General features: G+C 36.9%; 3 protein-coding genes and 4 pseudogenes across 4 annotated transcripts; 3 read left to right on the forward strand and 4 right to left on the reverse strand.

The window, feature by feature from the left end:
* Positions 1-504: 504 nt before the first annotated feature.
* On the forward strand, positions 505-3,793 carry LOC111312595 (putative serine/threonine-protein kinase At1g01540). Its single transcript, XM_022913006.2, has 7 exons — positions 505-1,379; positions 1,552-1,656; positions 1,817-1,939; positions 2,050-2,220; positions 2,314-2,443; positions 2,549-2,758; positions 3,328-3,793. The coding sequence occupies exons 1-7, from the start codon at positions 709-711 to the stop codon at positions 3,502-3,504; spliced, it is 1,587 nt and encodes a 528-aa protein (XP_022768741.2). The 5' UTR covers positions 505-708; the 3' UTR covers positions 3,505-3,793.
* A 2,131-nt stretch (positions 3,794-5,924) lies between these two features.
* Positions 5,925-8,081, reverse strand: LOC111311364 (subtilisin-like protease SBT1.7 pseudogene; annotated as a pseudogene).
* A 2,359-nt stretch (positions 8,082-10,440) lies between these two features.
* Positions 10,441-12,699, reverse strand: LOC111311365 (subtilisin-like protease SBT3 pseudogene; annotated as a pseudogene).
* Positions 12,700-14,719: 2,020 nt separating this feature from the next.
* On the reverse strand, positions 14,720-16,189 carry LOC111310835 (subtilisin-like protease). Its single transcript, XM_089747991.1, has 2 exons — positions 15,339-16,189; positions 14,720-15,230 (listed from the first exon to the last, which is right to left on the reverse strand). Exons 1-2 carry the CDS (start codon positions 16,187-16,189, stop codon positions 14,720-14,722), a joined length of 1,362 nt encoding a protein of 453 aa, XP_089604117.1.
* Positions 16,190-16,197: 8 nt separating this feature from the next.
* On the reverse strand, positions 16,198-18,146 carry LOC149520582 (subtilisin-like protease SBT1.9). Its single transcript, XM_089748016.1, has 3 exons — positions 18,014-18,146; positions 16,716-16,843; positions 16,198-16,659 (listed from the first exon to the last, which is right to left on the reverse strand). The coding sequence occupies exons 1-3, from the start codon at positions 18,144-18,146 to the stop codon at positions 16,198-16,200; spliced, it is 723 nt and encodes a 240-aa protein (XP_089604142.1).
* Positions 18,147-19,350: 1,204 nt separating this feature from the next.
* On the forward strand, positions 19,351-25,115 carry LOC111310836 (subtilisin-like protease SBT3 pseudogene; annotated as a pseudogene). The gene has a single exon (XR_016330117.1). The product of XR_016330117.1 is annotated as a subtilisin-like protease SBT3 pseudogene (transcript).
* On the forward strand, positions 24,180-26,625 carry LOC111312597 (uncharacterized; annotated as a pseudogene).
* The last annotated feature ends 1,203 nt before the right edge of the window (positions 26,626-27,828 follow it).

A 27,828-nucleotide genomic window follows, 5' to 3' on the forward strand; every position in this document is an offset into this window, starting at 1 on the left:
TTTTTTTCTTTTCCTCTTTCGTTAATCTACTCGCATGACTAACTCCAAAGAAGCAAGCACCCACCAAAAACCCAAAACAAACAAAATCTTCATCCCTTAATCATTTGCATCTAAAAAAAATTATTTTATGCTTATCAAAATAAATAAATTCTTTTATTTCAAGATTATACAATCATTTATGGTAAAGCTAGTTATATAATGATTAAAAATATTGTATATATTATCCGAAAAATTTTAGTTTTGATAAAATTTTAAAAATAAATAAATCATTACTAAGTTTTTCTAGGAATAATCAGGAAATGAATATAAGCTTTGACTATAATAGATTTTCTACTACGCCAATAGTAAGATTAGATCATTAATTATCCACCAAAACCAAAGAAAAAAGCTTGTTTGGTTTCCAAAGTTTTTCCCCTTATAATTCTTAGACGTCCCATCATGCCAGCTACTGCTGTCTTTTTCTTTCACCCTCTTCTAAAATCCCACTCTGCTTCTCCCACTCTTGAGACATCCTTCTCTCTCTTTAATGAGCTCATATCATCGTTCCCTTCAACAGTTCCACTCTCGCTCCTCCTCCTCACATTCGCCCTTTACTTCCCTTCATTTCTTGACAAAAAAGATTACTTGAATTTGACCCTTTTTTAGGCACAAAAGAAACAAAAAGCAAGTAACTTGAAAGAACAAGAAGAAGAAAAGACAACAGAGATAATGTCTGATTATTCATTCTTAAACGATCAGCTCTCAAAACGCACCTCAATTTTCGGTTTGCGTTTATGGGTTGTTCTTGGAATCTGCGTTGGAGCTGCTATTGTCATTTTTCTCTTCCTTATCTCCCTTTGGTTCACTTCTAAACGCCAAAACAAAGCTACCGGCAGCAGCAGCAGCAACAACAACGTTAAGCCTACTCATAACCCTACTATCCCCAACGTTTCTAAAGAGATTCAGGAAATTCGGGTAGGCCGATCTCGTCATTCTAACCAGGACCTTAAGCTTAACCAAGCTTCAAACCCGGACCCACTTCCAGAATCCGAGTCTGTATTGGTTCTTCATTCAGAAGAGGACAGCAGCCCTGTTTCTGGGCGCAACAGAATTCACATTGAGATAGGAAAGGATCATCGGATTGCATATCCTGAACCTGGAACCGGGTCGGGTCATGGATCGGGTGAGGCACGGTCTGGTGATCAGGGGATGGCGATTATGGCGGTTCCGGAAGTTTCCCACTTGGGGTGGGGACATTGGTATACTTTGAGAGAGCTTGAGGAGTCTACTAATGATTTTGCGGCTGAAAATGTGATTGGTGAAGGCGGTTACGGAATTGTTTACCGTGGCGTTTTGGAAGATAATACTAAAGTCGCTATCAAGAATCTGCTAAATAATAGGTAAAAAAAAAAAGCCTACCTTTTTAGTCAAATTTGAGGTTATTTGGGAGTTTTTCATTCATTTGTTGGATTAGTGTAACTTATTCAGAAATGAGAGGAGGCTTTGTTGCATGGAGTTTCGTGTTGGGGAACATTGATTTTTGTTTTGGGTTTTTCTCGTTTTTTTCTTTAGGGGTCAAGCTGAAAAGGAGTTTAAGGTTGAAGTGGAAGCAATTGGACGCGTACGGCATAAGAATTTGGTGAGGTTACTTGGTTATTGTGTGGAAGGAGCTCATAGGTACTTACTGACTGACTCTGTTATTTGTTCCATTTAGGTCTTAAATTGCTGCATTTAAAGTTTGTAATTTATGTTAATGCTTCCAACTTTTACGAATTGCAAAATTTCCGCATCATGCTAGAATTTGCTAAGTGCTAACATACTGAATTGGTGGTTGTAGGATGCTTGTTTATGAGTACGTTGACAATGGGAATTTAGAACAATGGCTTCATGGAGATGTTGGGCCTTGCAGCCCTCTTACATGGGAGATCCGTATGAATATAGTGATTGGAACTGCAAAAGGGTAAAATTTTGGTTGGCCGAAAATGGTAACAGAGCTTGAATTGTCCTTGGTTTTCTCCCCCTATGTTTGCTAACAATGTTGTTGTCTGCTAAATTTAAAATTTGACTTAGGTTGACATATCTGCATGAGGGACTTGAGCCTAAGGTTGTTCATCGTGATATCAAGTCAAGCAACATTTTGCTTGATAAGCAGTGGAATCCAAAAGTTTCTGACTTTGGCCTAGCAAAGCTCTTGGGTTCAGAGAGGAGTTATGTGACAACTCGTGTGATGGGAACATTTGGGTTAGTTGAACTTCTCTTTGTGAAAATCTTCTTGGTTATCTAATGTTGTGATATGGTCATGGCTGATCAATTAGTACTGGTTCTGTTTTGTAGATATGTGGCTCCTGAATATGCTAGCACTGGCATGTTAAATGAGAGAAGTGATGTATACAGCTTTGGCATTCTTCTTATGGAAATAATTTCAGGAAGAAATCCGGTGGATTACAGCCGGCCTCAAGGAGAGGTTTGTAGGCATTATTAAGTCAATTGATAATGTTGTCTGATCATCAATTCTAGATGGCTTTTCTTGGTCCTTTTTCTTTTCAATGTAAGTTTTTTCAACTTTTAGGTAAATCTGGTCGAGTGGCTTAAATCGATGGTTACCAACCAGAATGCAGAGGGTGTTTTGGATCCAAGGTTGCCACAAAAGCCCTCTTCCAGGGCACTGAAACGAGCCCTTTTAGTCGCTTTACGCTGTGTGGACCCAAATGCTCAGAAAAGGCCAAAAATGGGCCATGTGATTCATATGCTTGAAGCTGATGAGTTCCCGTTTAGAGATGTAAGTTGAAATTGATTATTGATGCTTGTACCTTATGATAGTAACGTCATTATCTACAAGATGCATATTCTTAACTTTATCTCTTATTATTGTACTGAGTTTTAAAAGTTCCCATACTTTTGGTTATACAAAAGTTCTTGGAGAAGTACAAACGTTTCCTAGACAAACTAGTTTATGGTATATTTTGTCATACAATTTTTGCTTCCATATGTTTTATCTAGATGTTTGCCAATGTGTTTTTGTCAATGTAGTGCAACAAGTCATATTTTAAAATTGCTTGGGTTGGGAAAAATGCCCATTTTTCATGTATACTCCATCTCATTATTACTGTCGATATTGATGAGAAAATCAAGAGAAGATTAGAAACTTTTAGTGATGCTTTAGTTTAATTGGGAAATAAAACATATTTTTACTCGTAAATCAAGTATCCGTGTTCTTGTAGAATCTATTGGATGATAGTTTCGTCCAACCCGTGTTTAGAAAATGCTTTTGCAAAATCACATTTCTTAAACACATAAATCCTGCCTAAATGTGTAACTGAAACATTTCTTGCTGCATTTAAATTTCAGGACCGCAGAGCTGGACGGGAAAACATGCGATCACTACAAGATGGTGTAAAGGATAGATTGACTGACAAACGAGAACGTGTAAATGAATCAGGTGATAGTAGTGGGTATGAAAGTTGTGCCCGAACTAATAGATTGTTATGGAGAAAACAAGAATCTGAAGATCTTGCAAATTCATGATAAGGTGAATTGACCCAACTTCTTTAGCTGATTATTTTCATCCAGAGCCAGCTCAGGCAAACAGCACTTTCACCTCTGTATGTGTATAATTCATGATGTCTTTAAATGCTTTATTTTTTTAGATTGTGTTGAATAGATGCATGTAATACCGTTTCTTCCTATATTTCATCAATCATTAAAATGATGTTATTAACATAAGAAGTAGCGATATTTTGCCATGCTCCGATGCCGAAGGACATGTTGCCATGTTACTGTTTATAATGCTAAATACCAACTATTATTTTGTTTACTTCATTAGTTGTTAGGTACTCAGGTAAACAAATCCATTTCTCTTGTTTCCCAAGCTTGCTTATGAAAATTATAGTGTTGGTACGAACTGATAATTCTTATTCGAAACTGGGATTACCGAATTATTAGAACCAAAGTAGGAACAAATGCAAAATCCAATTTGTACACATGAATCTATTAATTTCTTTGTAATCTCAATTGCCGACAGGCGACAAGAATCTACATCATTAGATTGCTATAAAAGATGTTGCTGGCCAGCAACATGGTGGAGCAGGTAGATTTCAATAGTAATATGGGGACATAATCCATAAAAGAAACATGATTTGAGCATTCAAATGCATGAACTTTGAACAGAAATTCCTTTGATTAAAAATGATTATATGACAAAATACTCTTTGCACCAAGTTAAGTAGGGATGAGTATTTAACATTTGGGTCCTACATTTCACATTCATCTCCATTGCTTTGCCCTCGAGGCTTTAAAGGAAGTAGGGGCTTTGTTTGCGACAGGAGAAACCTTGACAGCTAAAGGTGTAGAAAAGGGGGTGGAATCATTGGACCTCTCCTTTTGTGTGGTTTGTTTGAAGGGACTTTCCCTTTTTTCCTTCTTTCCTGATTAGGCCTTTGCTTTCCGGTGACCCTATATCCTGTTTTGGGGGCTTTAAATTTTCTGATAACCCTTTGTTTTTTAAATCTTAAAAATTTGACTCGTTTGCCCGCACATAAACTTTATGAGATTTGCTTTTGCCAATTGCTTATTAAGAATCCCATGAGAATATAAAGCTCAATTTTATATCGAGTGCCTACCCAAAATGACGACGATTCCAGGTTTGTCTAATATGATAAGATTTTAGACCCATTTTTATCATTAATTGAAGAAAGTTTGCTTTTGGTGCAGGAATCATCCCCACAAACTTTTGTTTCGTTTTTTTTCCCCCTTATTGGTATGTTCTTCCTTCGACGTTTCTTTGTGACTGAGTCTGCAATAATGATTCACGACATATCCATGCAATAACAAAAAAATTCATCAAATGAGAGAAATTTTCATTAAAAATATTTTGGATAGCCTCCTTTTTCTTCTCTAGGTATAATATTTTGTAAGATGTCATATCATCATTTCTAATTCATTTAAATAAAAAAAAACCTTTGATTTTTTTTTAATACGGATCGAGATTAAATATTTTTTAGACTAATTGAATTCAAACCTTAAAATATGTCATAACTCTTATTTTAATCATTCAATTAAGGTTCTTGTCAACATAACCTGAACTCTCCATAACGCAAATATAATTTACAAAATTTATGAAGATATGATTATATTTTAAATAATTTTTCTTTAATGAAGAAAAAGTGAAAAACCCATAATAAAGGTGAAAAAGACTAGCCGTTGAGATTTTGTTTTGGACAAATGGAGATGGTTTGGGCCTTTTGGGCTTAAGGGTTAATCTTCCGATAGCGGTGGGCTTGCAGCCGTAGGCGTAAATTGAAAGATGAGTGTAGTACTCACCGTCAGGGGTACAACGGCGAGAGTACAGCTGGACTCTTTTAATGACACCTGTTCGCTCAGTCTTAATTAGACTTAACGGCTAGAATTCTCGGAAACCGATTTTTCCTTTGTTTTTTCCGGCTCCGCTCTTCCGCCTCGGAGATAACTCAGTTAAAATTCCTCCCATTTGAATCAGTGTAAGCTTAATTTCATACCCATCTTTTCTTTTTTTTTTTTTTCTTGCTCGGTTTTTTTTTGCTTTTATTCTTTCTATATGACTATGATCTGTTTGGAACTTCGTTCAATATTTCTCTTATTCTTGCTCAGTTTGAACCCATTCTGAAATTGATAATTTGAGAAACACTTACTGATGTAACTTTGTCATGTGATTAATGAATTATGCATTTTTTATGTACCCAAAAAAAAAAGCCTGAAATTATTATAGTCATAATCTGAACTGACATTCATTTCCTGATTACAGTGTGACGAATGTATAGATAGAAGGCCTTACCTAGAATTTGAGGGCCACTATGGGGCTTGATACTATGTGGGAATATTGATCAGTCCACTTTACATAACCAAAGCCCACCTGGGGAGCTTCTTCATCAATCTCAACACTCAGAACAAAACTCTGCTTCTGATATTTCTCAGTGAATGTTAAGAGTAGGAGGCTTGACTAATATTGTCATTCCACTAGAAGTTGCTGCAACTGCCTGATAAATGGATTTTACGTCTCCTACATTAGTCACAACCCTGGTAAAGTTCTTTACTTTGGGAGAGCTGTCATCTTTGCTAAATATTGCAATAAAAGATGGGTAGTTTAGTTCAGTTCTCTCTTGGCTGCAATTCCATTGACTTCGTCTGAGAACAGCTCTCATCTGCACGTCATTGTAGCCTAGGCTGCACAAGAAGTCTATGTAATCCTGGAATTCAATGTCGTAGATGAGTCCAGGACACATGGCTTTATTTGGGTTGATATGACCTGCCCCATAATCTAGAGGTGTTCCAGGGAGGTCAAGATGTTGGTTTGTCAAAGCAGTTCCATTGTTGTTGATAGTATATGCGGAGGTCATCATAGCTGATCGGATGGCTGCTGGGCTCCACTCTGGGTGAACAGCTTTAAGTAAAGCTGCCACACCTGCAACATGGGGTGCTGCCATTGATGTGCCTGAGTATAATGCATAGTCTGTCACCAACATATAGTTGCCTGTTTCCATGAAAGCCCTATTTGGTACTACTGCTGCCAAGACATCAACTCCTGGAGCAATAATATCAGGTTTTAGAACAGTTGGGTTAATTGGATCTGGTCCTCTTGAAGAGAAATCAGCCACTTGGGGTGCAGGTTTTATACCCAAACTTGTAAACATGAACCTCATGCTTCTTATCTCTGCATTACTTGCATTTATTACATACTCTCTTACCAACATTCCTGAACTTGTTGGCAGAACGACACTAGGAATGTAGTAATCTTCGGGATCTAAGTCTGACCAGTCTGACATTAATATACCTGCATAAGCACTTACTCTGTCAAGCTCTTCCATTTGACCATAAATATCAATGTTGCCTCTGTTGTCACAGATGACTACTTTTCCAGCAATTTCTTTTGAATCCAGTGCTCCCATTTTGCATATTGCTTTATTTTCATAAACTTTTCCATAATACAGTGGTTTATGGCTAATGTAAATGCTCTCTGGAAAGTATGATGTTCCTTCTAAAGTAAACCCATTACCTAGAGTTACCGCGGCAGTGAAACTGCGATCAAGTGTTCCAGCCCCTACAGTTGTGATCCACGGTGCTCCATTGTATGTTGAATTACGACCTCCATCATTACCAGCAGCACAAACAACAACAATCCCTTTCTCAACCGCTGAAAGAGAAGCAATGGCAATGAGATCATTGAAATAAGGTGTCTGGTCAAAACCAAGAGATAATGACATGATATCCACGCCATCTGCGATTGCTTGGTCCATCCCAGCTAATACGTCACTTGCTGCACTATTTCCTGAATCTGTTTCCCACAAAACTTTATACATGGCAACGTGTGAATGTGGTGCTACCCCGCTCGCTGTGCCTCTTGCATATCCCAAGTGACTCACTCAGAGTACATGATTACCTGCAGCTGTGGATGATGTGTGGGTTCCATGCCCATCAAAATCTCTTGGTGAGTCATAGTCTAATTCCTTGGAGATATTTCCTACTGCAGCTTGGATTCCTTTGCTAAATGATCGAGCACCAATGAGTTTTTTGTTGCAAGCTGAAGGGCTGAAGGCTGTGCCATTCTCACACTTTTCCTTCCATCTCTGTGGTATTGGTGGCATTCCCTTGTCACTGAAACTCTCACTCTCCGGCCAAATTCCTGTATCAAGAACACCAATGATTACACCTTCTCCATATGAAGCAGCCGGCCATAAGCCAGAGTTATGTTTTAGTACAAGGAACTTTGGGGAGTGCGTTGTGAATAGCTTGCCAAATGATTCCTGATATGTAGCAAGATGAGCTGGAGATTTCTCAATTTCAGATAACTGAGAGGATGTGAGCCTTGCACTGAAGCCATGAATGATGTGGTTGTAAGAGTAGAGAAACATTTTTTCATCAACAGGATTTGATAATGATCTAAGATTAGAGCGGTGCCATAACTCATGGGTTGAGAAAGAAGCAGGTTTATAAGAATGGTCCATGTGGACTATGTATGTCTTGTATTCTTCAGGTTGTGACATTGCATTGTTGATTTCAAGCAACAACAACAAAAGTAGCCACGAGAGAACAAAGAGTGAGTAACTGTGGAAATTTATCCTCCTAGACATTGCTTCATAGAACAAAGCATGGGCCAGGAAGATTTCAATTCGATAGTTTTTGATCTTACATATATGAATGCCGAATGCAACAGCTTTGTTAATTGCAGAGCGTTAACTTCAAGTCTGTATGTTTGTTATATTTGATTTCTTTTATGTGTCAAATTCCCTTGGTATCTTCTCGAACGTTAACTTCAACCTTATAATCATATGAGACAGATTGGATTTTGTTCATTTACTATTGTTAGCTTCTCAACAGAGATTTGTTTGGTTCATTTGGTTTGATGCTTCTATTAGCTTAGATGTTTGTCTGATGATATGGATCTTCTACTCCATTGATAAATTACTAACTTTTAGGAGAAAAATACACATTCTTGCTTTGAGCCTTCTTCATTTTCAAGAGCATTTCTTTTTCCCATTATTTCTTAAACTATGATTTCTCTGCTCTGTCTTTTATAAAAAAATCATAAGTCATTCTCAAAAGCTTATGATCTGCTTGTCATCTTTATAATTCTTTCAATCTCAATTGTTTTATTAGCATCAGCCCTTCTTAGCCTTGCTCCACCTTGTTTATCACCGTCTGCCACCGCATTAGTTCTTCGGATCAACTCCAGTTTTCATCTGTGTCTTTTCCCAGGACGTTCCGTTGGTTTGCATTTTGCAACCTCTCGTCCGCTTACTCAAATTACTTTGCAGCCTCTCGTTCGCTTCCTCGAAGTACCCTCCACAAATGCATACTCAACCTTAGCTTAGATCACAGTGGTCACAAACAAGCTTGAATTTTTCATATTTTAAGTTTTGCTATATGGCTAAAATAATAAAAAATTTCTTTCAATTTTATTATTTTACTTAAATAAACGCATATTTAAATTAATTTTTAATTTGCTCTCAAATAAATCTTTAAGTTTTAATTTAAAATTATGTAAACTTTTAACATAAATAATTTTTTATTTGAAATAACAATTTTTTGAAAATAAAATACCAGTTTAATTTAGATACGAATAAAAAAAATAAAGATTTATTTAAATACAATAAAAGTATAAAATTAAGGATATTAATCTTATTCATATCCTATGAAAAATTTAATTTTTTACTTGAATAAAAGTAAAGATAAATATTATATTACGATGATGAGACGAAGATGATTTTAAATTTTTTCATCAAGTATAAAGATAAAAATAAAAACGAATAATATAGCATTTGTTTGTACCAACACTTGTACCATATAGATATATACATATTTAGTAAATAAATTTTTTATTAGATAATATAAATTATTATTTTAATTAATTAGAATTAATATAATTATATTTTAAAAATATATATTAATATATATTTTATAAAAAATTATATAAATATACAAAATAAAATTTTTAAAAAATTATTTTTATTTTTTTAAAAAAATTACGAATTTAAAGATTATTCATACTTCCTAAATAATCGTGAAAATGAAGATGAGAATAAATTTGAAGAGTATGAAGATGAGAAATAAGTATAATATAAAATTTTGATGATGGGATTGGAAACGGTTTCCCACACACACCCTTCTCGGTTGACGTCCTTATTTAATAAAGTTCTATTTTTTAAAATCCAAAGCACTTTTAATATTTTAACCGATATATTTATTTTTATTTTCTAGCTATATATTTGCAATTCAACAAATTATTATTAGATCATCAAGTTCGAGATTGCCTAATGAATCTTCGTGAACTAGCTAATATCAATCTATTTCTATGTCATGCAGCTGTGCAAGAATTAAAGAAGCAACTAGAAGGTGGTGACTGGTGATTAATCCTTGCCAATATGTTTCACATTGTTGTACTGCTTCACCGTTTCCAGAATAAAGCAGAAAACCGAGTTATAGAGTTAGCATAGATTCCTTTTACACTTCATTAGTTTGAGACAGAAGGAACCTTCAGTGATAGCTTTTATTAGGCATTTATACCTATCAGTTTGGCAATGATCCATGTAGATATCAAAATGTTTTCTTGATAATCTTGAGGGCCTAGGGTTTTTTGTTCCCTGTAACAAAAATAATATATAGCCAGATCCTCGTTGGACAAGGTTAAGAGACAGATCCTTGTTGTTCATTTTTTTCGTTAGAAAAGAATAAAATTTCCTGAATGATTCTACTGCCAATATATGTGGTTGTTATGAATAATATAGATCTCCAAATTCCAGTTCAGGTTTGCTTGTTCATATAGAATTAAGAAATTGGAAGCATTATTTGTCTTCTACCAAGAACATTATTTCAACATGAATCTGTGACTGATCTGTCATAAGGCTTAAATCTTCAAGATTTACCCGATAAGAAACAAGAGGAAAAACAATAACAGGATTTAGAGATCAATAATTATGCTAACAATCTCAGTTAGAAATTCAGGACTACCACAGGGCTTGCAACGATGTGGCTATTTTGATCAACCCAATTCAGATAACCGTAGGCCACTGGAGGAGCTTTTCCATCCATCTGTACACTCACAACATAACTTTGCTTTTGATATTTGCTTGTGAAGGTTAGAGTGGTTGGCTCTACAATGATTGACATTCCATTGGTAGTTTTTGCAATGGCCTGGTAAACTGATTGGTCATCTCCCACATTTGTCACAACCCTGGTAAAGTTCTTTACATTTGGGGAGCTAGCATTTTTGCTAAATATGGCAACAAAGGATGGGTAGTTTAGGTCAGTTCCCTCTTGGCTGCAATTCCATTGGCTTTGTCTAAGAATAGCTCTCATCTCTGTGTCGTTGTAGCCTAGGCCACATAAGAAATCAACATAACCCTGCCAATCTATGTCATAGATGAGTCCGGGATTCATGGCTTTGTTTGGATTGATATGACCTGCCCCAAAATCTAGAGGTGTTCCGGGAAGGTTAGTCAGTTCATTTGTCAAAGTAGTTCCATTGTTGTCAATAGTATCTGCTGTGGTCATCAAAGCTGAACGGATAGCTGCTGGGCTCCATTCAGGGTGAACAGCTTTCAGTAAAGCTGCCACTCCAGCAACATGAGGTGCTGACATTGATGTGCCTGAAAATAATGCATAATCTGAAGCCAATTCATGGTTGCCAAGTATTCCGACTGGAATTATTGGTGGGACTGCAGCCAACACTCGGACCCCTGGAGCAATAATATCTGGCTTTAGAATGTTTGGGTTAAGTGGGTCTGGTCCTTTTGAGGAGAACTCAGCCACTTGTGGTGCTGGCTTGGTGCCGAAACTTGTGAGCACGAATCTCATGATTTTTACCTTTGCCTCACCAGCTGCCCCTATGGCATACTTTCTAATCAAAGCACCGGAAGAAGTTGGTAAAACCAGGCTGGGAATGCTGAGTCCATCAACGCCATAAAGGGTCCAAGCTTCCATAAGTATTCCTGCAGCTGCACTAACTCTTGCAAGCTCGTCCGCTTGTTCAAAAATGCTAAACCTGTTAGTGTTGTCACAGATGACAACCTTTCCAAAGACTTCGCTCTCATTCAATGCTCCATAGCTGCATATTGTTTTGTTAAAATCACCTTTTCCATAGTACAAAGGTGTATCTCCAACTATAACACGGTCTGGGAACTCTGATTTTCCTTCGAAGGTTAGGTCATTCCCCAAAGTCACTGTCGCAGAGAAACTCCGATCAAGTGTCCCAGCCCCAACAGTTGTAATCCATGGTGCTGCATTGTGCGTAGTATTAGGTGCTCCATCATTCCCAGCAGAGCAAACAACAACAATCCCCTTCTCAATTGCTGAAAGAGAAGCAATGGCTATGATATCTTGGAAATAAGGTGTCTGATCAAAACCTAGAGATAATGACATGATGTCAACACCATCTGCAACCGCCTGATCCATAGCAGCAAGAACATCACTTTCTACAATATATCCTCCAGATGAGACTTTGTACATAGCTACATGTGCACGTGGTGCAATTCCTCTGGCTGTGCCCTTTGCATATCCAAATTGACTTGCACCTGGTACATGGTTACCAGCGGCAGTAGATGATGTGTGTGTTCCGTGTCCCAAGAAGTCTCTTGGTGAATCGTCTCGGGAGTCTGTTTTACCAGCAGCTTGAATACCTTTGATAAATACTTGGGCACCAATAAGCTTTTTATTGCAACGAAAATGACTTGTACTATTCTGGCACTTGCCCTTCCACCTCGTGGGAATTGGTGGCATACCTTTTTCGTTGAAACTTTCACTCTCAGGCCAGACTCCTGAATCAATCATTCCTATGATCACACCTTCACCATATGATGACGCATTCCACAACCCAGAAGAATGCTTTAATCCAAGAAACTGAGGGGAGTGAGTGGTGAACAACCTGCCGAATCTCTCCTCGTGTATGGCAATATGAGCTGGAGATTTCTTGATTTCTGATACTTGAGATGGTGTGAGCCTGGCACTGAACCCCTGCATGGCATGGTTGTATGAATAAAGCAGCATCTCTTTGTCATCAACCGGATTTGACAATGCTCTCAGGGTGGCTCGGTGCCAAGATTCATGGGTCAAGAATGACGATGGTTTATGTGAATGGTCCATATGGACTATGTAAGTCTTGTATTCTTCAAGTTCCGGCATTGCATTGTTGATTCCAAGAAACAAAAACAGTAGTAACGACAGAACGCGGAGGTGGTAATAGCAGAAACTCATCTTTCTAGTCTTGCGGATGGGCTAATAACTATAGACTAGGAAGACCTGAGTTTGATGGTTGTCTATCCCACTCCCACATATATATACATGTATGTTAGAAACGGAACAAAGGACAACGTTAATTGCATAACGTTAAATCCAACTCAGTTATGTTCGATTTCTCCGAAGTTTTGCTCATGAATGTTAACTTCAACCTTGTATAAACCGGTAAGATTTTTGTTTGGTTTTTCTGTCATTATCTCAGTTTTGGTTGGTTATGGTTGTTGGTATCTCAATTTTTTTGTTCCTTTCTTTTGGTGAGTAACTTCCATAAAATGAAATGGACTTTGGTTTCGCTAATGGTGCTTTGTTTTCAAATGAGGATTACTTGTTCCTCCCGCCTTGCAATTATTAACAAAACCATAGTTTGGTCGCTATTTCTATGTATCTGCATGTAAAATTGTATAATTTGGATTTTCTTCATTTTAAAAAAATTATGAAATATATTAATACTAAAATTTTTAAATTTTATAAGTGAGATTAAAAAAGTGACATATATATTTTTTAATATATATTTAAAAATAAAAAAATTAATTAAAAATAAAAATAAAACATATGTCAATCAATTAACACCTGTTATAAAACTAAAAATTTATACTAAAAATTTGCCGAATGTTAACTCTTTTTTTATCTCAAAATAAAATAATAGGACTTACAGTCCATGTGGGAGCCTATTAGAAAGCTCTTACGGTGCTAAAAAATGCATTTTATGATTAGACAGATGAGAATCCTTAATTGATCATAAAATCTTTCTGAAAGAGAGGGAGGGTAATAGTACGATACCTGACCTGGGATTTTGAATATATTTTTTTGGAGGGGGTGTTGTTTCTGTTTGAAAAACACTTTGCCTTTAATAATTTTGATCCAATGTAGATAATATGGTTCCCAATGTGTGGCAAAATAAAAGTCTGGTAAGATATAATTAAAATCTTTATATTTTCTCATTTTAAAGAAGAAAATCATTATCACCATACAAATTTAACTTCGTGCTGGGGTTTACCTTACAGTTGCGATATATATAATCAGATGCTTTTGCCTAACCAAATCCCAACATAGACTTCAAAAAAAAAAAAAAAAGGCTTGTATATATTGAGCAATTGAGCGACAAACCCTCGAGTGACTAAAACCTCACATTTATTAATTTTTTGAACCCTTGATCTTCTCATCCTTATCTACTTAAGGAGGATATTACGCTATTACAGGTTTTTTATGTAATCATGAAAATTAAAAAAAAAAAAAAAGGAGCACTTTTTTATTTAAGAAAATATTTTTATTTTTATTTTTTAGAAAATAATTTTTATTTTCTATTTTTTTAGAAAATGTATTTAGTAAATGAAAATAAAAATTATTTTTAAAAAATATAAAATAAATAAATAAATAAAATACTCAATGATATCATTATAAATAGCATTTAATTATAGATATAATATATATTTATTAATTAATAACATTAAAAAGTATTCAAATATGATAACTTTCAAAACATAAAGAAAAAAAAATAATGAATATCGCTTATTTTCAAAATTAAAAATATTTTTTTATTTTTATTTTCAATTATCAAACACATTCTAAATCATATTTTTCATTTTTCAAAAAATAAAAAAATATATTCTGTTTTCTAAAACTAATCACTATTTTATTTCCTAAATACTTGTGCTTCTACATTATTTCCCAATTACTAGTGTTTTTGCCGCATCATCACTTTGTCATATTTCTTTTCTTTTCTTTAGGAAAAAAAAAAAAAGAAAGGCAATTAAAAGACATCAGTGGCAACATGAAGTGGCAATTAAAACATACAAAAACCAACAACCAGCATTGATTAATGGCAGAGAATTGAAGCAAGTAAGCAACTTATCGATGCCTTTAATCTTATTTTTCATAGAGATAATGGTTAAAAGGAGAAATAAAATATCAGCAAATCATGACCACTATAGGACTTGAGACGGTGAGATTGCGTTGATCAATCCACTTGATATAACCATTAAGTCTGTGGAGAATCTGTTTCACCAATCTCTACGCTCACAACAAAACTTAGATTTGGGTATTTGTTTGTGAATGTCAGAGTGCTCGGTTCTACTCTGACTGTCATCGCATCAGAATTTCCTACGACTGCCTGGTAAACTGACTGATCATCCCCCACGTTAGTAACGACCCTGGAAAAGTTTTTTACTTTCGGAGAGTTGGCTTGTTCACTAAATATGGCAACAAAAGATGGGTAGCTCAGGTCAGTTTCCTTTTGGGTGCAGTTCCATTGACTTTGTCTAAGAACAGCTCTCGTCTCCGTGTCATTGTAGCCTAAACCACACAGGAAATCGATATAATCTTGTGTATCCATGTCATAAATGAGTCCAGGATCCAATGCTTTATTCGGGTTGATATGACCTGCACCATAATCTAGGGGTGTTACAGGACCAAGATACGATTGATTTGTCAAAGTAGTTCTCCATTGTTGTTGATGGTGTAGGCAGTGGTCATCAAAGCTGATCGGATGGCTGCAGGGCTCCAGTCAGGGTGCACAGCTTTCAGCAAAGCTACAACTCCAGCAACATGGGGGGGTTGCCATTGATGTGCCTGATTTGAATGAATAATCTGTCACCAACACATAGTCGCCTATTCTTATTTTTGGAAATGGTGGAACTACAGCCAGCATGTCAACACCTGGATCAATGACATCTGGTTTTAAAATAGCTGGATTGATAGGATCCGGTCCCCCTGAAGAGAAAAAAGCCACTTCTGGTGCAGGTTTTGTACCCAAACTTGTAAGCACAAACCTCATGGTTTTCACTTCTGCTTTACTGTCACCTGTTACATACTCTCGAACCAAAGTTCCAGAAGAAGTAGGCAGGACTAGGATGGGAATGCTAAGATCATCTAAAGCACCAAAAGGGATTAGCTCTGTCGAGATTATACCTGCATATGCACCTATCCTGTAAAGCACGTTTATTTGCTCTGCAATAATGGTAATTCCAGCATAATCGCGGAAAACTACCTTTCCAGCAGTTTCATGCTTTTTTAATGATTCTGACCGGCATGTTGTTTTCAAAGAATCACCTTTTCCGTAGTATAAAGATGCATTTGTTATTAAGACACTCTCTGGAAATGTTGATTTTCCTTCAAAGTTTAGACCATTTCCTAGAGTCACTGTCGCAATGAAACTTCGATCGAGAGTACCAGCACCAACCGTTGTAATCCATGGTGCGCCATTCTGTGTAGAATTATATGCTAGCTGATTACCGGCTGCACAGACAACAACAATACCTTTCTCACTTGCTGAAAGAGATCCTATGGCTATGACATTTCTGAAATATGGTGTCTGCTCAAAACCAAGAGACAATGACATGATATCCACGCCATCTGCAATTGCTTGGTCCATAGCGGCAAGAACATCACTTTCAGCAATAACTTTTGTGTTTGAGACCTTGTACATGGCAAGATGTGCAAGAGGTGCCATTCCTCTGGCTAGCCTTTGGCATATCCAAATTGACTTGCACCTCGCACATGGTTACCCGCTGCAGTAGATGATGTGTGTGTTCCATGTCGAAGTGAATCTCTCGGTGAATTGTCTGCTTGGTCCGAATTGCTTGCTTGAATTGATTTGATAAATGTACGTGCACCAATAAGCTTTTTGTTGCAAGGAAAAGGGCTAGTTGTACTATTCTCGCACTTTCCCTTCCATCTTTGAGGGATTGGTGGTATCCCTCTGTCATTGAAACTCTCACTCTCAGGCCAAATACCTGAATCAATGAGACCTATGATCACACCTTCACCATATGATGAAGCAGGCCATAAGCCAGAAGAATGCCTTAATCCAAGAAACTGTGGAGAGTGGGTGGTAAGCAACTTGCCAAAGGACTCTTCGTGTATGGCAAGATGACCTGGAGACTCCTTGATTTCGGATACTTGGGTGGTTTGAGCCTGGCACTGAATCCATGCATGACATGGTTGTATGAATATAAAAATAGTTCTTCGTAATCAACAGATTTGGACAAAGACCGTATGATGGATCGATGCCTTGACTCATGGGTTAAGAAAGATGGAGGTTTCTGAGACTGGTCCATATGGATTATGTGCGTCTTATATTCTTCAGGTTTTGACACTGCATTACCTAGTAGGAACAATAACAATAACCATAACAGAGCACTCGGTGAGCATCTGCTGAACCTCATCGTTCTATGCATGGTTTTAAAGAGAGAACAGGAAAGTTTGAACTTTATGATTTTCTTTCCCGAATTTATTTATGTTCAATCCTACAAAAACCTGCATAAATATTATTATATACAATAACTTTAAGTCTGCGTCTCCTAAGTTTCTTCTATTTGTCTCTTTCTCATTTTGCTTGTCATGATTCACGAACTTTAAATTCAACTCGTTTTCTTATTTCTGTCTTCATCTCAATTTTGGGAGCTTGCTTCTGTCGGTATCTCAAATTCTTATTTGTTAATTTATGGTTTTTATCTATTAATTTGTTTATTTATTGACACAAAATTTTAAAATTTTATATTGGAAATATGTTTTAATCTTTTGACAACATAAAAAAACTAAAAATTTGTGTTGGACAAATAAAATTGTGAATTTTGTTATAATTTATTTATTTATTTGTATCATATAAATTAAAAAAAGTTAGAAATAAATGAAAATTTTTCCAATAATGAAATTATTAAAAGAAAATTGCAAGTATAGTGCTTGAAATTTTTAGGTGATGATTTTTCTTAGAACTTTACTAAAAGTGTTTTTCAATAAAAGTATTTATTTATTTTTAGTAAAATATTTAGTAAAAATAAGGATAGGTAAAATAAAAATAAAAATAAACTTTTTTCTATAAAATTTTAAATTAATTTATAAGGAAGTATCTTCAAGAAAATGAATGGCTTTCTTGAATATTCTTGAGGGGAAGGAAGTTTTTTTTCAAAATTCTACCAAAATATTAAAAAGAAATCTAAAAATTTTTCAACATTTAAAATAATTAAATTTAATTAAGAATAAAATATCATTTACATAAGACCTTTTTAAGATAATATAATTAATAAAAAATATAACACTCAAAACATAACATAAAAAACAAAAAACAAAAAATATAATTGCAACATATGATGTACTATATATATATATTTAATTTTAATATTTAAAAATTAAAACGCCATTTGCATGCTTATCCCAACACTTTAATAATTTGAAATTTCTAGTCAAGTTCATGTGTTCTGTAGAATCATTAGTTGTCAGAATAAATGAACAGTGGATAAAACAGATTTACTCCATTAATTCTTCCTTCTCTGACCTGTTTGCGAATGGAATTTTGGATTCATTGACTTATTCAAGCCCTGGGATAAAGCTATAAATTTCATATCTGGAATGGAACTTGAAATAGGGGAACAAGAAACTAAGCCAAAAACAGAACAAAGAAGTCTCATTGTTCTAAACATAAACAGTTAATCAGGAACAAGCCTATAGATTTATCCAGATCAAAGATGATATTAAAGTTGGGGGGAATCAAGCTGTGTCAGAATTGGATTCTTACAGTTGGCTTCTTTAAACAAATGAAATTCAATTATCGAAGTAGTGCTGCAAGTGATAAGATAAAATAGGGCAATTCCTACAACAAAGGGTGTTTATCTAGACTTCAAATTAAGAAAATTATAGATCAAGTTCATGACATTGAATTCCATTAATCTGATATAAACAATCATTCAAATGTAAAAATTAAGGGTAAGGGAAAGAAAAAAGAAAAGAAAAACAAAGGAAGTGAAAAAGACGCTGGTCACATCTTTTCATAGTAAACCTTTTGTGATCACCTCTATTGCACAAAATGTGAATCGAAATTAATGAAACATGTGCTGCATTTATTTGAAAATCATACTGCTGTATTTTTTTTGGGTTCCTGTATGTATTTAGTATGACGAGAACGTAGATGATAACTTGGGTTTAAAATTTATGATTAAGGCTTGGAAACCAACGAGCTCTGGCCCGGTTGGTGTCCTCCCCTTTGGGGGATGATGATACGTGGGTAGGGTAGGGATCAATTGTGGGCTCGAGGCCTATTAATCCATGAAGAAAAAGTGAAAAAAAAATAAAGAAACGTACAAAAATTGAGCCTTGCAGCTATGATGTGACCTGGCTTTTCTTGCTGACAGCTAATTGATAATGCCATTCGTACCGTTGACTATGACGATAAAGCAAATGATAACTCGGGTTAAAATTTATGATTAAGGCTTGAAAACTAACAAGCTCTGGTCCGGTTGGTTGGGTCCTCCCCTTAGGGGGATGGTGATACGCGGGTAGCTCGAGCCCTATTATTTCATGAAGAAAATGTGAAAGAAAATTATGTGAAGAAAACAACGTAAAAAAACTGGGCCTCGTCAGAAATGACGTGATTTGGCTTTTCATGATGACAGCTAATTTATAATGCCATTCGGGTCCCCTTTAATTCTAGAGAATGAAAAAAAAAATGAATACGATTAAATGGAAATCGTCTTATTTGGTATCAAATTTTATTTTTTCTTCAACATTTTTTAGGACTCAGTAGCTTTTAACTACAAACCTCATTCATTCGCTTCCATATATAAATAAAGCAGGGCATTGATCTTGGTTGTCCAAGAAAAAAAAATGGGGTTTTAAAATGGGCTTTGTTATCTAAACTTTCTGCACCCTGTCTTCTTGGCATCTCTTTTGTTCACTCTCCATGTTCAGACAGAGTCGGTAAATACGTATATTGTCCATATGGACAAGTCCTTCATGCCCAAAATCGTTACTAGCCATCATAGCTGGTACTCGTCGACAGTTGATTCTCTGAAATCAAGAAACAATGCCTCATCGAGCAACCCTCGATCCTCAACATCTCTCATATACTCTTACGATAGTGGAGCTCATGGTTTTAGCGCTGTTCTATCCCCTGATGAACTAGAAAGACTAAAGAAGTCTCCAGGATTTGTCTCAGCTTATACTGACAGGAGGGTCACTCTTGACACAACACATACCCCTGAATTCCTGTCACTCAACCCTTGCTCCGGGCTGTGGCCTGCTTCAAACAATGGGGAAGATATCATTGTTGGTGTTATTGACTCTGGTGTTTGGCCAGAGAGTAACAGCTACAATGATGTGGCATGACTCCAGTTCCACCCAGGTGGAAAGGTAAACGCGAGGAAGAACAGGAATTCAACTCCTCCATGTGTAACTTGAAGTTAATTGGAGCTAAATACTTCAACAAAGGTGTGATTGCAGCAAATCCCGGAATCAACATAAGCATGAATTCTGCTAGAGACACTGATGGTCATGGAACACATACTTCCTCCACTGCTGCTGGGAACTATGTCAAAGATGGAGTATCATTTTTTGGTTATGCTAAAGGTACGGCAAGAGGAATGGCCCCACGTTCCAGGGTGGCCATGTACGAGGTCCTATCGGATAAGGGGCGCTACTCAGCTGATGTTCTTGCTGGTATGGACGAGGCTATTGATGATGGTGTCGATGTGATTTCAATATCTATGGGGTTTGATGGAGTGCCATTGTACGAGGATCCTATTGCAATTGCTTCATTTGCTGCTATGGAGAAATGTGTGGTAGTCTCATCATCGGCTGGAAATGAGGGGCATAGGGACCTTGCACAATGGAATCCCATGGGTCATGACAATTGCAGCTGGTACCATGGATCGTTCTTTTGCTGGAATTGTGTCTCTAGGTAATGGGAAAACCATCACCGGATGGACCATGTTTCCCGCAAGTGCTTTACTTCAAGACTTTCCATTGATTTACAACAAAAGTTTATCAGCATACAATTCAAGCCTATTGTTATCTGACGGCCCGTATGGGATCATCATATCTGACAATACCGGTTCTCTCTATAATCAAATAGCACGTATGTCAAAGGCGGAAGGAGCAATATTTATTTCTAATAAACCTGAATTTCACCGTATGCCCTGTCCTGGTGTTGTGATTAGCACCGAGGATGCACCTGCTCTTATCAAATATGCCACAAGTAATAAGGATGCTACAGCTAGCATTAAGTTTCAACAGAATTTTAGGGACAAAGCCTGCACCAGGCGCGGCCTCTTACACTTCAAGAGGTCCTTCACCAAGCTATCCTGGTATCTTAAAGCCAGATATAATTGCACCCGGTTCTGTTGTTTTAGCTGCTTATAATCCAAACAATTATGCAGCTACAATAGGGAATTATATTGCCTTATCCAGTAACTTTGCTATGCTCTCTGGAACATCCATGGCTTGTCCGCATGCTACTGGTATAGCCGCACTCTTACAAGGTGCACATCCTGAGTGGAGTGCAGCTGCTATAAGGTCAGCCTTGGTGACTACCGCAAATTCATTAGATAACACTATGAAACCGGTCAGGGACAATGGCGACGAAAATTTGTCTTCTGCTTCGCCTTTAGCCATGGGAGCAGGCCAAATTGATCCAAATCAAGCACTTGATCCAGGTTTGATCTACGATTTAAAACCACAGGAATACGTAAATCTTTTGTGCGCCATGAATTTCACCCAGAAATAAATCTTGACCATCACAAGATCAAAGAGCTACAACTGCTTGAATACTTCCTCTGCTCTTAATTATTTTTTAGTTAATTTTTTAGTAGCTCGATTTTTATCTCGAATCGAACTAGAGTTAAAAAAATAAAACTTAATCGAATTCAAACCGAGTTTTAAGTCTCGAATATCGAACCAAGTTTAAGCTTAAGTTAATACTGTATCAACTCGAACTCGATCAATTACATTTTTAAGTACGAGGAGTTGAAGAAGAGAGGAGACATGGAAGAATCTGATGAAGAATCTTCTGAAGAAGTTGATGATGAAGAAGATTACAGCGATCAAATTACTCTCAGAAAGGAAGATGAAGATTTTTTTAAAGCTTTAATTAGGGCGAGGAATTTCTTTTCAAATACTTTTTTTTAGTTATTTTAAGCCGTAATTGGTGTTGTTTTTGAGTAGCTTGTCAATTTTTTGTTGATTATGATCTTGCTTTTTATGATAGCATTTGGATTTTTTTAGTGGTTAGTATGTTTGTAATTTAGGTAAGTCCTAGTGTCACGTCTTGGGTGGGGGCACCAAGCACATCAGGCTCACCAGCACGCGCACCTGAGGTTAAGGCCCGTGCACCTGGTGATGCCCGCAAAGCTACCTAGTCAATTACCACCTAAAAGGGAGGTGGACCGCAAGATCGAGCTGGTGCCCAAGGCCAAGCCACCAGCTAGAGCCCCTTACCGAATGTCCCCACCAGAGTTAGAGGAGTTAAGGAAGCAGTTCAAGGAGTTAGTTGATGCTAGCTTTATCAGGCTATCCAAGGCGTCATATGGTGCATCGGTTCTATTCCAACGTAAGCATGATGGGTCGGTGCAGCTGTGCATAGACTACCGAGCTTTGAACAAGCTAACCATCAAGAACAAGTATCATATCCCACTCATTACGGACTTGTTTGACCAACTTGGGAGTGCAAGGTAGTTCACCAAGCTGGATTTGAGGTCGGGCTACTACCAAGTCAGGATCGTGAAGGGAGATGAGCCCAAGATAGCATGTGTCACTTAGTATGATTTGTATGAGTTCTTGGTCATGCATTCGGACTCACGAATGCCCCAGCAACATTCTGCACCTTTGTAAACAAGGTACTTCAATCGTTCCTTGATCAGTCTGTTATGGTTTATTTGGATGACATTATAATCTACAACCAGACATTGGAAGAGCATGTAGACCACTTGAGGTAGGTGTTCGAGGTGTTTCGGGCGTACAAGCTATTTGTCAAAAGGGAGAAGTGCTCGTTTGCCTAATAAGAGATCCCATTCCTAGGCCACATAGTGGAAGGTGATAGGATATGCATGGATGAAAGCAAGGTGCATGCCATCATTGAGTGAAAATCGCCAGCCAAGGTCACTGAGTTGAGGTCATTCTTTGGGCTGGTTAACTACTACAGATGCTTTATCAAAGGCCACTCAGTAATAGCCATGCCATTGATTGACTTGCTCAAGAAAGAGAGAGCATGGAAGTGAAGTGCAAGGTGTCAGAAAGCCTTTAATCAGCTGAAGCAGGCTGTGATCGATAAGCCAATCTTGGCCTTGCTAGACCATGCCAACCATATGAGATGCATATGAATGCATCAGACTACGTAATAAGGGGCGTGTTAATGTAGGAGGGACATCCAATCACATTCGAGAGCATGAAACTGAACTAGATTGAGTGCAAGTACACGATCCAAAAGAAAGAGATGACTGCAGTAGTGCACTACTTGCGCACTTGGCGTCATTACCTATTGAGGTCGAAGTTCGAGGTTAGGACAGACAATGTGGTGACCAACTACTTCCAGACGCAGAAGAAGCTATCCCCTAAGTAGGCGAGATGTTAAGATTTTTTTACGAAATTTGATTTCTAGATAGAGTACAAGCAAGGACGGGCGAACTTGGTGGCAGACTCCCTGAACAGAAAGGCTAACCTTGCTGCCATTAATCAGAGGGGTCACTGATGCCACGCATCAAGGATGGATTTATGCATGATCTTATAGCCAAAACTCTTATGGAGTATGCCCAGTAAGGTAAGATTAGGCAATTTTTGATGCAGGATGATTTGTTGTACACTAGAGGCAATAGACTGTTTGTACCATAGCATGGGAAGCTCTGCAGAAAAGTTTTACAAGAACGTCATGACTCAAGGCGGGTTGGACACCCAGAAGTGAACCGCACCTTGGCATTGATAGAGGATCGATACTACTGGCTGCACATGAGAGATGATGTGGAGGCCTATATGAAGACTTGTCTTGTGTGTCAATAGGACAAGGTGGAGCTCAAAAAATTAAGCGGTCTCTTAGAGCCATTGTCAGTGTCAAAGCGACTATAGGAAAGTGTTTCTCTGGACTTTATAGTCGGTTTACCCAAAGCAGAAGGGTTCAGAAGCATCATGGTAGTGGTGGACAGGTTTTCCAAGTATGGAATCTTCATTCCAGCAACCAAGGAATGTCCAGCTGAGGAGGTAGCTCGATTGTTCCTGAAAAACGTGGTTAAGTACTAGGGAGTGTTGAGAACCATTGTTAGTGATTGGGACAAACGTTTTATGGATAGGTTTTGGACTGAGTTGTTCAAGTTGTTGGGGTAAGACTTGAACTTTTCCACCAGCAAGCATCTATAGACCGATAGGCAGACTGAACGCGTGAATGGACTATTGGAGATCTACTTCAGGCACTATATGAGTGCCACGCAAAAGGACTGGCCAAAGCTGCTAGATGTTGTCCAATTTTCTTACAACTTGCAAAAGAACGAGGCAATGAACCAGAGCCCATTTGAGGTTGTGACAAGTCAACAACCACTAACACCTGGTTCGATTGTTGCAGGTTATACAAGGTCAAATCCAACAACGTACAAGTTTGTCAAGGCTTAGCAGGAGCAAGCTAACTTGATCAAAGTCTGTCTATACAAGGCAGCAAAAAAGTCGAAGAAGTGGGCAGACCAGAATAGATGGGACGTGCAGTTTCAGGTAGGAGACTTGGTTTTGGTGAAGCTGCATCCCATTGTGCGTCACAGGACGCTACACAAAGATCTAGTTTAGAGGTATGAGGGACCTTTTCGAGTAGTCAAAAGGGTAGGCAAGGTTGCCTACAAGCTGGATATGACACCCATGCTGAAGGTACACTCAGTGTTCCATGTTAGCATGCTCAAGTCGTTTCATGAGGATAAGAGAGATTCAGGATGGGCAGAGTCAAAACGTGCAACATTGGGAACAAAGACCTCATATGAGAAAAAGGTCCACAGCATCATAGCTGACTGAGAGGTGAGATAGAAGAATTACCAGCCAATACATGAGTACTTAGTGCATTGGAAGGGACTTACAGACAGTGAGGCGAGTTGGGAACCAACAGAGGACTTATGGCAGTTTAGGGACCAGATTAGGTAGTACCATGCAGGGGACATAACGAGGGCATTGAATTCTGCTAGAATGAGCCAGACATTGTTTAACATGGTCCATGCATAATTTTTTGTTAAAGATTGTGGTGGACAAAATATTAAGCTATCTTTGATTATGATTTTAATTTAATTGTAGTAATTCTTGATCTTTGGAACATGTTAAACAATGTAATGCAGTAAGCGAGTGTTTGGTGCATAAGATTATGATAAGATAGGATAAGATGATATCATAAGTATAGTATTTTGTTAATATATCAGGTGTTTGTTTATGGATGTTAAAGTGTATACAAGATGTGTCTTTACTAATGATATTAACAGTCATAGGAATTAAGTGGCCCTGAGTAATGTATATTTTCTTGTATCTAGACTATGCTTTTGAATTGAGGACTTTGTATTAATATGAGATAACTATTGTCTTTTACTACGTTGGTGTGAAAATTTTCAATTTAATAATGATTTTTCATTTTGAAATTTCGATGTTAGGTGAGAAGTCGTGACCCTAGATTGAAGGAAAAAGATGTCAAGCTTTTTGAGTCTGATGACGATGAAAGCCCCGAACAAGAAGAAAGTGAACAGAAAGAAATGGAAGATAAGAAAGCAATGTATTTGAAAGATGTGGTTGCAAAGCACGTGATTGAAGAAGGGCCGGATTTTCAGGAACAGGATGCTGTTGTTCAGCAAAAAAAGAAGGTAAAGACTTATGACAAAGAACAAGAAAGGATAAAGAAGACTACTTTGGATGCAGCACAAGAATTTGACAATAAGGCTAATGGGGATTTCTTGAGAGTAAAGGAAAAAAAGGGTAAAGGTGATGAGCAAAAAGAAGATTTCAATGATGGAGAATTTTCATAGAAGTTGGAAAAATATTTTGGGGAAGAGAAAATGGATGAGAACACAAAGTTCTTGGAGGAGTTTTTTAAAAACAATATGTGGATAGATAAGAAGAGGAAAGATGGTAATCTCGTGATTGATAATGAGGTAGTGGATGAGGAGTTAGGGATGAGGAGGAGATTGAGAGGCAAGAGGGGTATGAGTTGGAGTATAACTTCAGGCATGAGGAGAATGCTAAGGATAGAGTGATAGGGTACTCTAGGAAAGTAGAGGGATCAGTGAGGAAGAAGGAGAACAAGAGGAAAGCACAGAGGGAAAGGAAGGAGGAGAGAACGAGGGTTGCATAGATGGAAAGAAAGGAGGAGCTGAAGCATTTGAAGAATTTGAAGAAGGAAGAAATTAAGAATAGAATGAGGAAGGTTATGGAGATTGCACGCATTAAGAAAGATGAGGAGTGTCCATTCAGTGCAAAGGATTTGGAGGAGGTATTTGATCCTGAGGAGTATGATAAGATGATGAAAGCTGTATTTGATTTGGACTATGAGGATACAATTGGAGACTTGAAAACGAGATTGAAATATGTCAAGATCAAACCTAATAGGTATGGGTTGAAGCCTAAAGATATTTTAGCATTGGATGAGAAAGAGTCAAACCAGGATGTTTCTTTGAAGAATCTTGCTCCATATATGGATAAGGAATGGAAGGTCCCAATAGTAAGAGGCACCAGCAGAAATTGAGTAAGGAGCTTCTTAAAGGGGAAGCAAAGTGGTTAAAAAGGCCGGTAAGAAGAGGTCAAGAGATGCTGCTGAGCAATCGACTTCAAGATTTGGTGGTGGCAAGGAAGATAAGAATGCAAAATTGGAGGATTCAGATGGTGGTATGAAGCATTTATCTAAACAGGGCAAGAAAAAGCGTGTCAAGTATCTACAATATCAGAGTCATGGCGCAAACAATATGGAATGATTTCTTCCAAACTAAAGAAGAATAAACACAAGCATTGACCAACTAGAATAATTCTGTGCGAGGCAGTAGAGGTTATCACCTTATGAGATTTTTATTTTATTCACTTGTGTTTAAAATTTATTCTTGTGGATTGTTTCTTTATGATGAATCTGATTAAATTGTCACCTCCTCTTTAAACAAAACAAGGAAAGTTGAGATTGTGTAATATACTTAATGTTTTTCGGCCACAATTTTGTTATATAGTCGATTTTCTTGTACTGTTAATTTTAGTAACGGGCCTTCCTAATCTTTTCTGTTAGAAGAATTGGCTATTAATGATTAAACAGCTCACAAAATATAGGTGGTTTGAAGGTGCAGTGGTCCTTGTGAACTGCAAATGAAAGGAAAAGCAATAAAATCATATCAGTATACAGTGATGGATTCGTCCCATTGAAATCCTAAATTATTTTCCCTAGGTCCACTAATTGACATTTGATGAGTTATACGCTTCCACTGGATACATTTTTTAAATTTATTTTTATTTATTATAATATTATTATTAATTTATGTACTTATATATAACTTTAATCTGATCATGATGAGTTGTATACTTGCCATATGGTAAGGTTTTTATTTTCTAAATTTACTTTTTTATTTAGTTATAATATTATTATTACTTTAATTTAAAAATTCAAAAACTAGTACCGGATTCTCTAGATGAATCTCCAAGTATGTTTTTTAGCTCTAGTTTTATCGATTGATTTTCCTTGAAACTTATGAAATGGAAGAAATTGAGTTTGAGAGAATGGGAATGGCCATCATTATTTACAACTGTTTTATGACTCCTGAGATGGAGGAATATACATTTCTTTTATAATCTTACAATCTCCCAATTTTGTAAGTTGGAAATCATTCACAAAACAATGAATAAGTGGAAACACCAGCCATCCTTCTCAAATCACAAGATATTTTTTTATAATTTATTTTTAAAACAATGATAGAGAAATATAATTAAGTTAATAATAAGAATCTAAAAAAAAATTGACAAATTTATTATAGCAATTAATAAATTTTAAAATAATTTATAGGGCTCGAGCCCTATAAATTCATGAAGAAAAGTGCAAGAAAATTATGTGAAGGAAACAATATACAAAAACTGGACACCGTTTACTATGACGAGAAAATAAATGATGTGACTTGGTTTTTCTAGCTGACAGCTACTTGATAATGCTAATCGGGTACCGTTTACCATGACGAGAAAATGAATGATAACTTGGGTTACAATTTATGATTAATGCTTGGAAACCAACGAGCTCTGGCCGGATTGGTTACGTCCTGGCCTTTTGGGGATGGTGATACGCGGGTAGGGGTCTCGAGCCCTATTAATTCATGAAGAAAAAGTGAAAGAAAATTATGTAAAAAAAACAGC

Source organism: Durio zibethinus, chromosome 1, assembly GCF_047325235.1.
Source record: "Durio zibethinus cultivar Kanyao isolate XHJ-2024 chromosome 1, ASM4732523v1, whole genome shotgun sequence".
NCBI lineage: Eukaryota > Viridiplantae > Streptophyta > Magnoliopsida > Malvales > Malvaceae > Durio > Durio zibethinus.

Excerpts from the sequence above, each read along its gene's own strand:
- LOC111312595 (XM_022913006.2), top strand. The coding sequence starts at position 709 with ATGTCTGATTATTCATTCTTAAACGATCAGCTCTCAAAACGCACCTCA. Across the intron at positions 1,657-1,816 it reads TGTGTGGAAGGAGCTCATAG|GATGCTTGTTTATGAGTACG; the intron begins GTACTTACTGAC and ends TGGTGGTTGTAG. Across the intron at positions 2,759-3,327 it reads ATGAGTTCCCGTTTAGAGAT|GACCGCAGAGCTGGACGGGA; the intron begins GTAAGTTGAAAT and ends TTTAAATTTCAG.
- LOC111310835 (XM_089747991.1), bottom strand. The coding sequence starts at position 16,189 with ATGGCACCTCTTGCACATCTTGCCATGTACAAGGTCTCAAACACAAAA. Across the intron at positions 15,231-15,338 it reads ATAAGAATAGGCGACTATGT|CCATCCGATCAGCTTTGATG; the intron begins GTTGGTGACAGA and ends GGAGCCCTGCAG.
- LOC149520582 (XM_089748016.1), bottom strand. The coding sequence starts at position 18,146 with ATGAGACTTCTTTGTTCTGTTTTTGGCTTAGTTTCTTGTTCCCCTATT. Across the intron at positions 16,844-18,013 it reads AAAATTCCATTCGCAAACAG|GTAATGCAGTGTCAAAACCT; the intron begins GTCAGAGAAGGA and ends TGTTCCTACTAG. Across the intron at positions 16,660-16,715 it reads TACGGTCTTTGTCCAAATCT|TGCCAGGCTCAAACCACCCA; the intron begins GTTGATTACGAA and ends GCATGGATTCAG.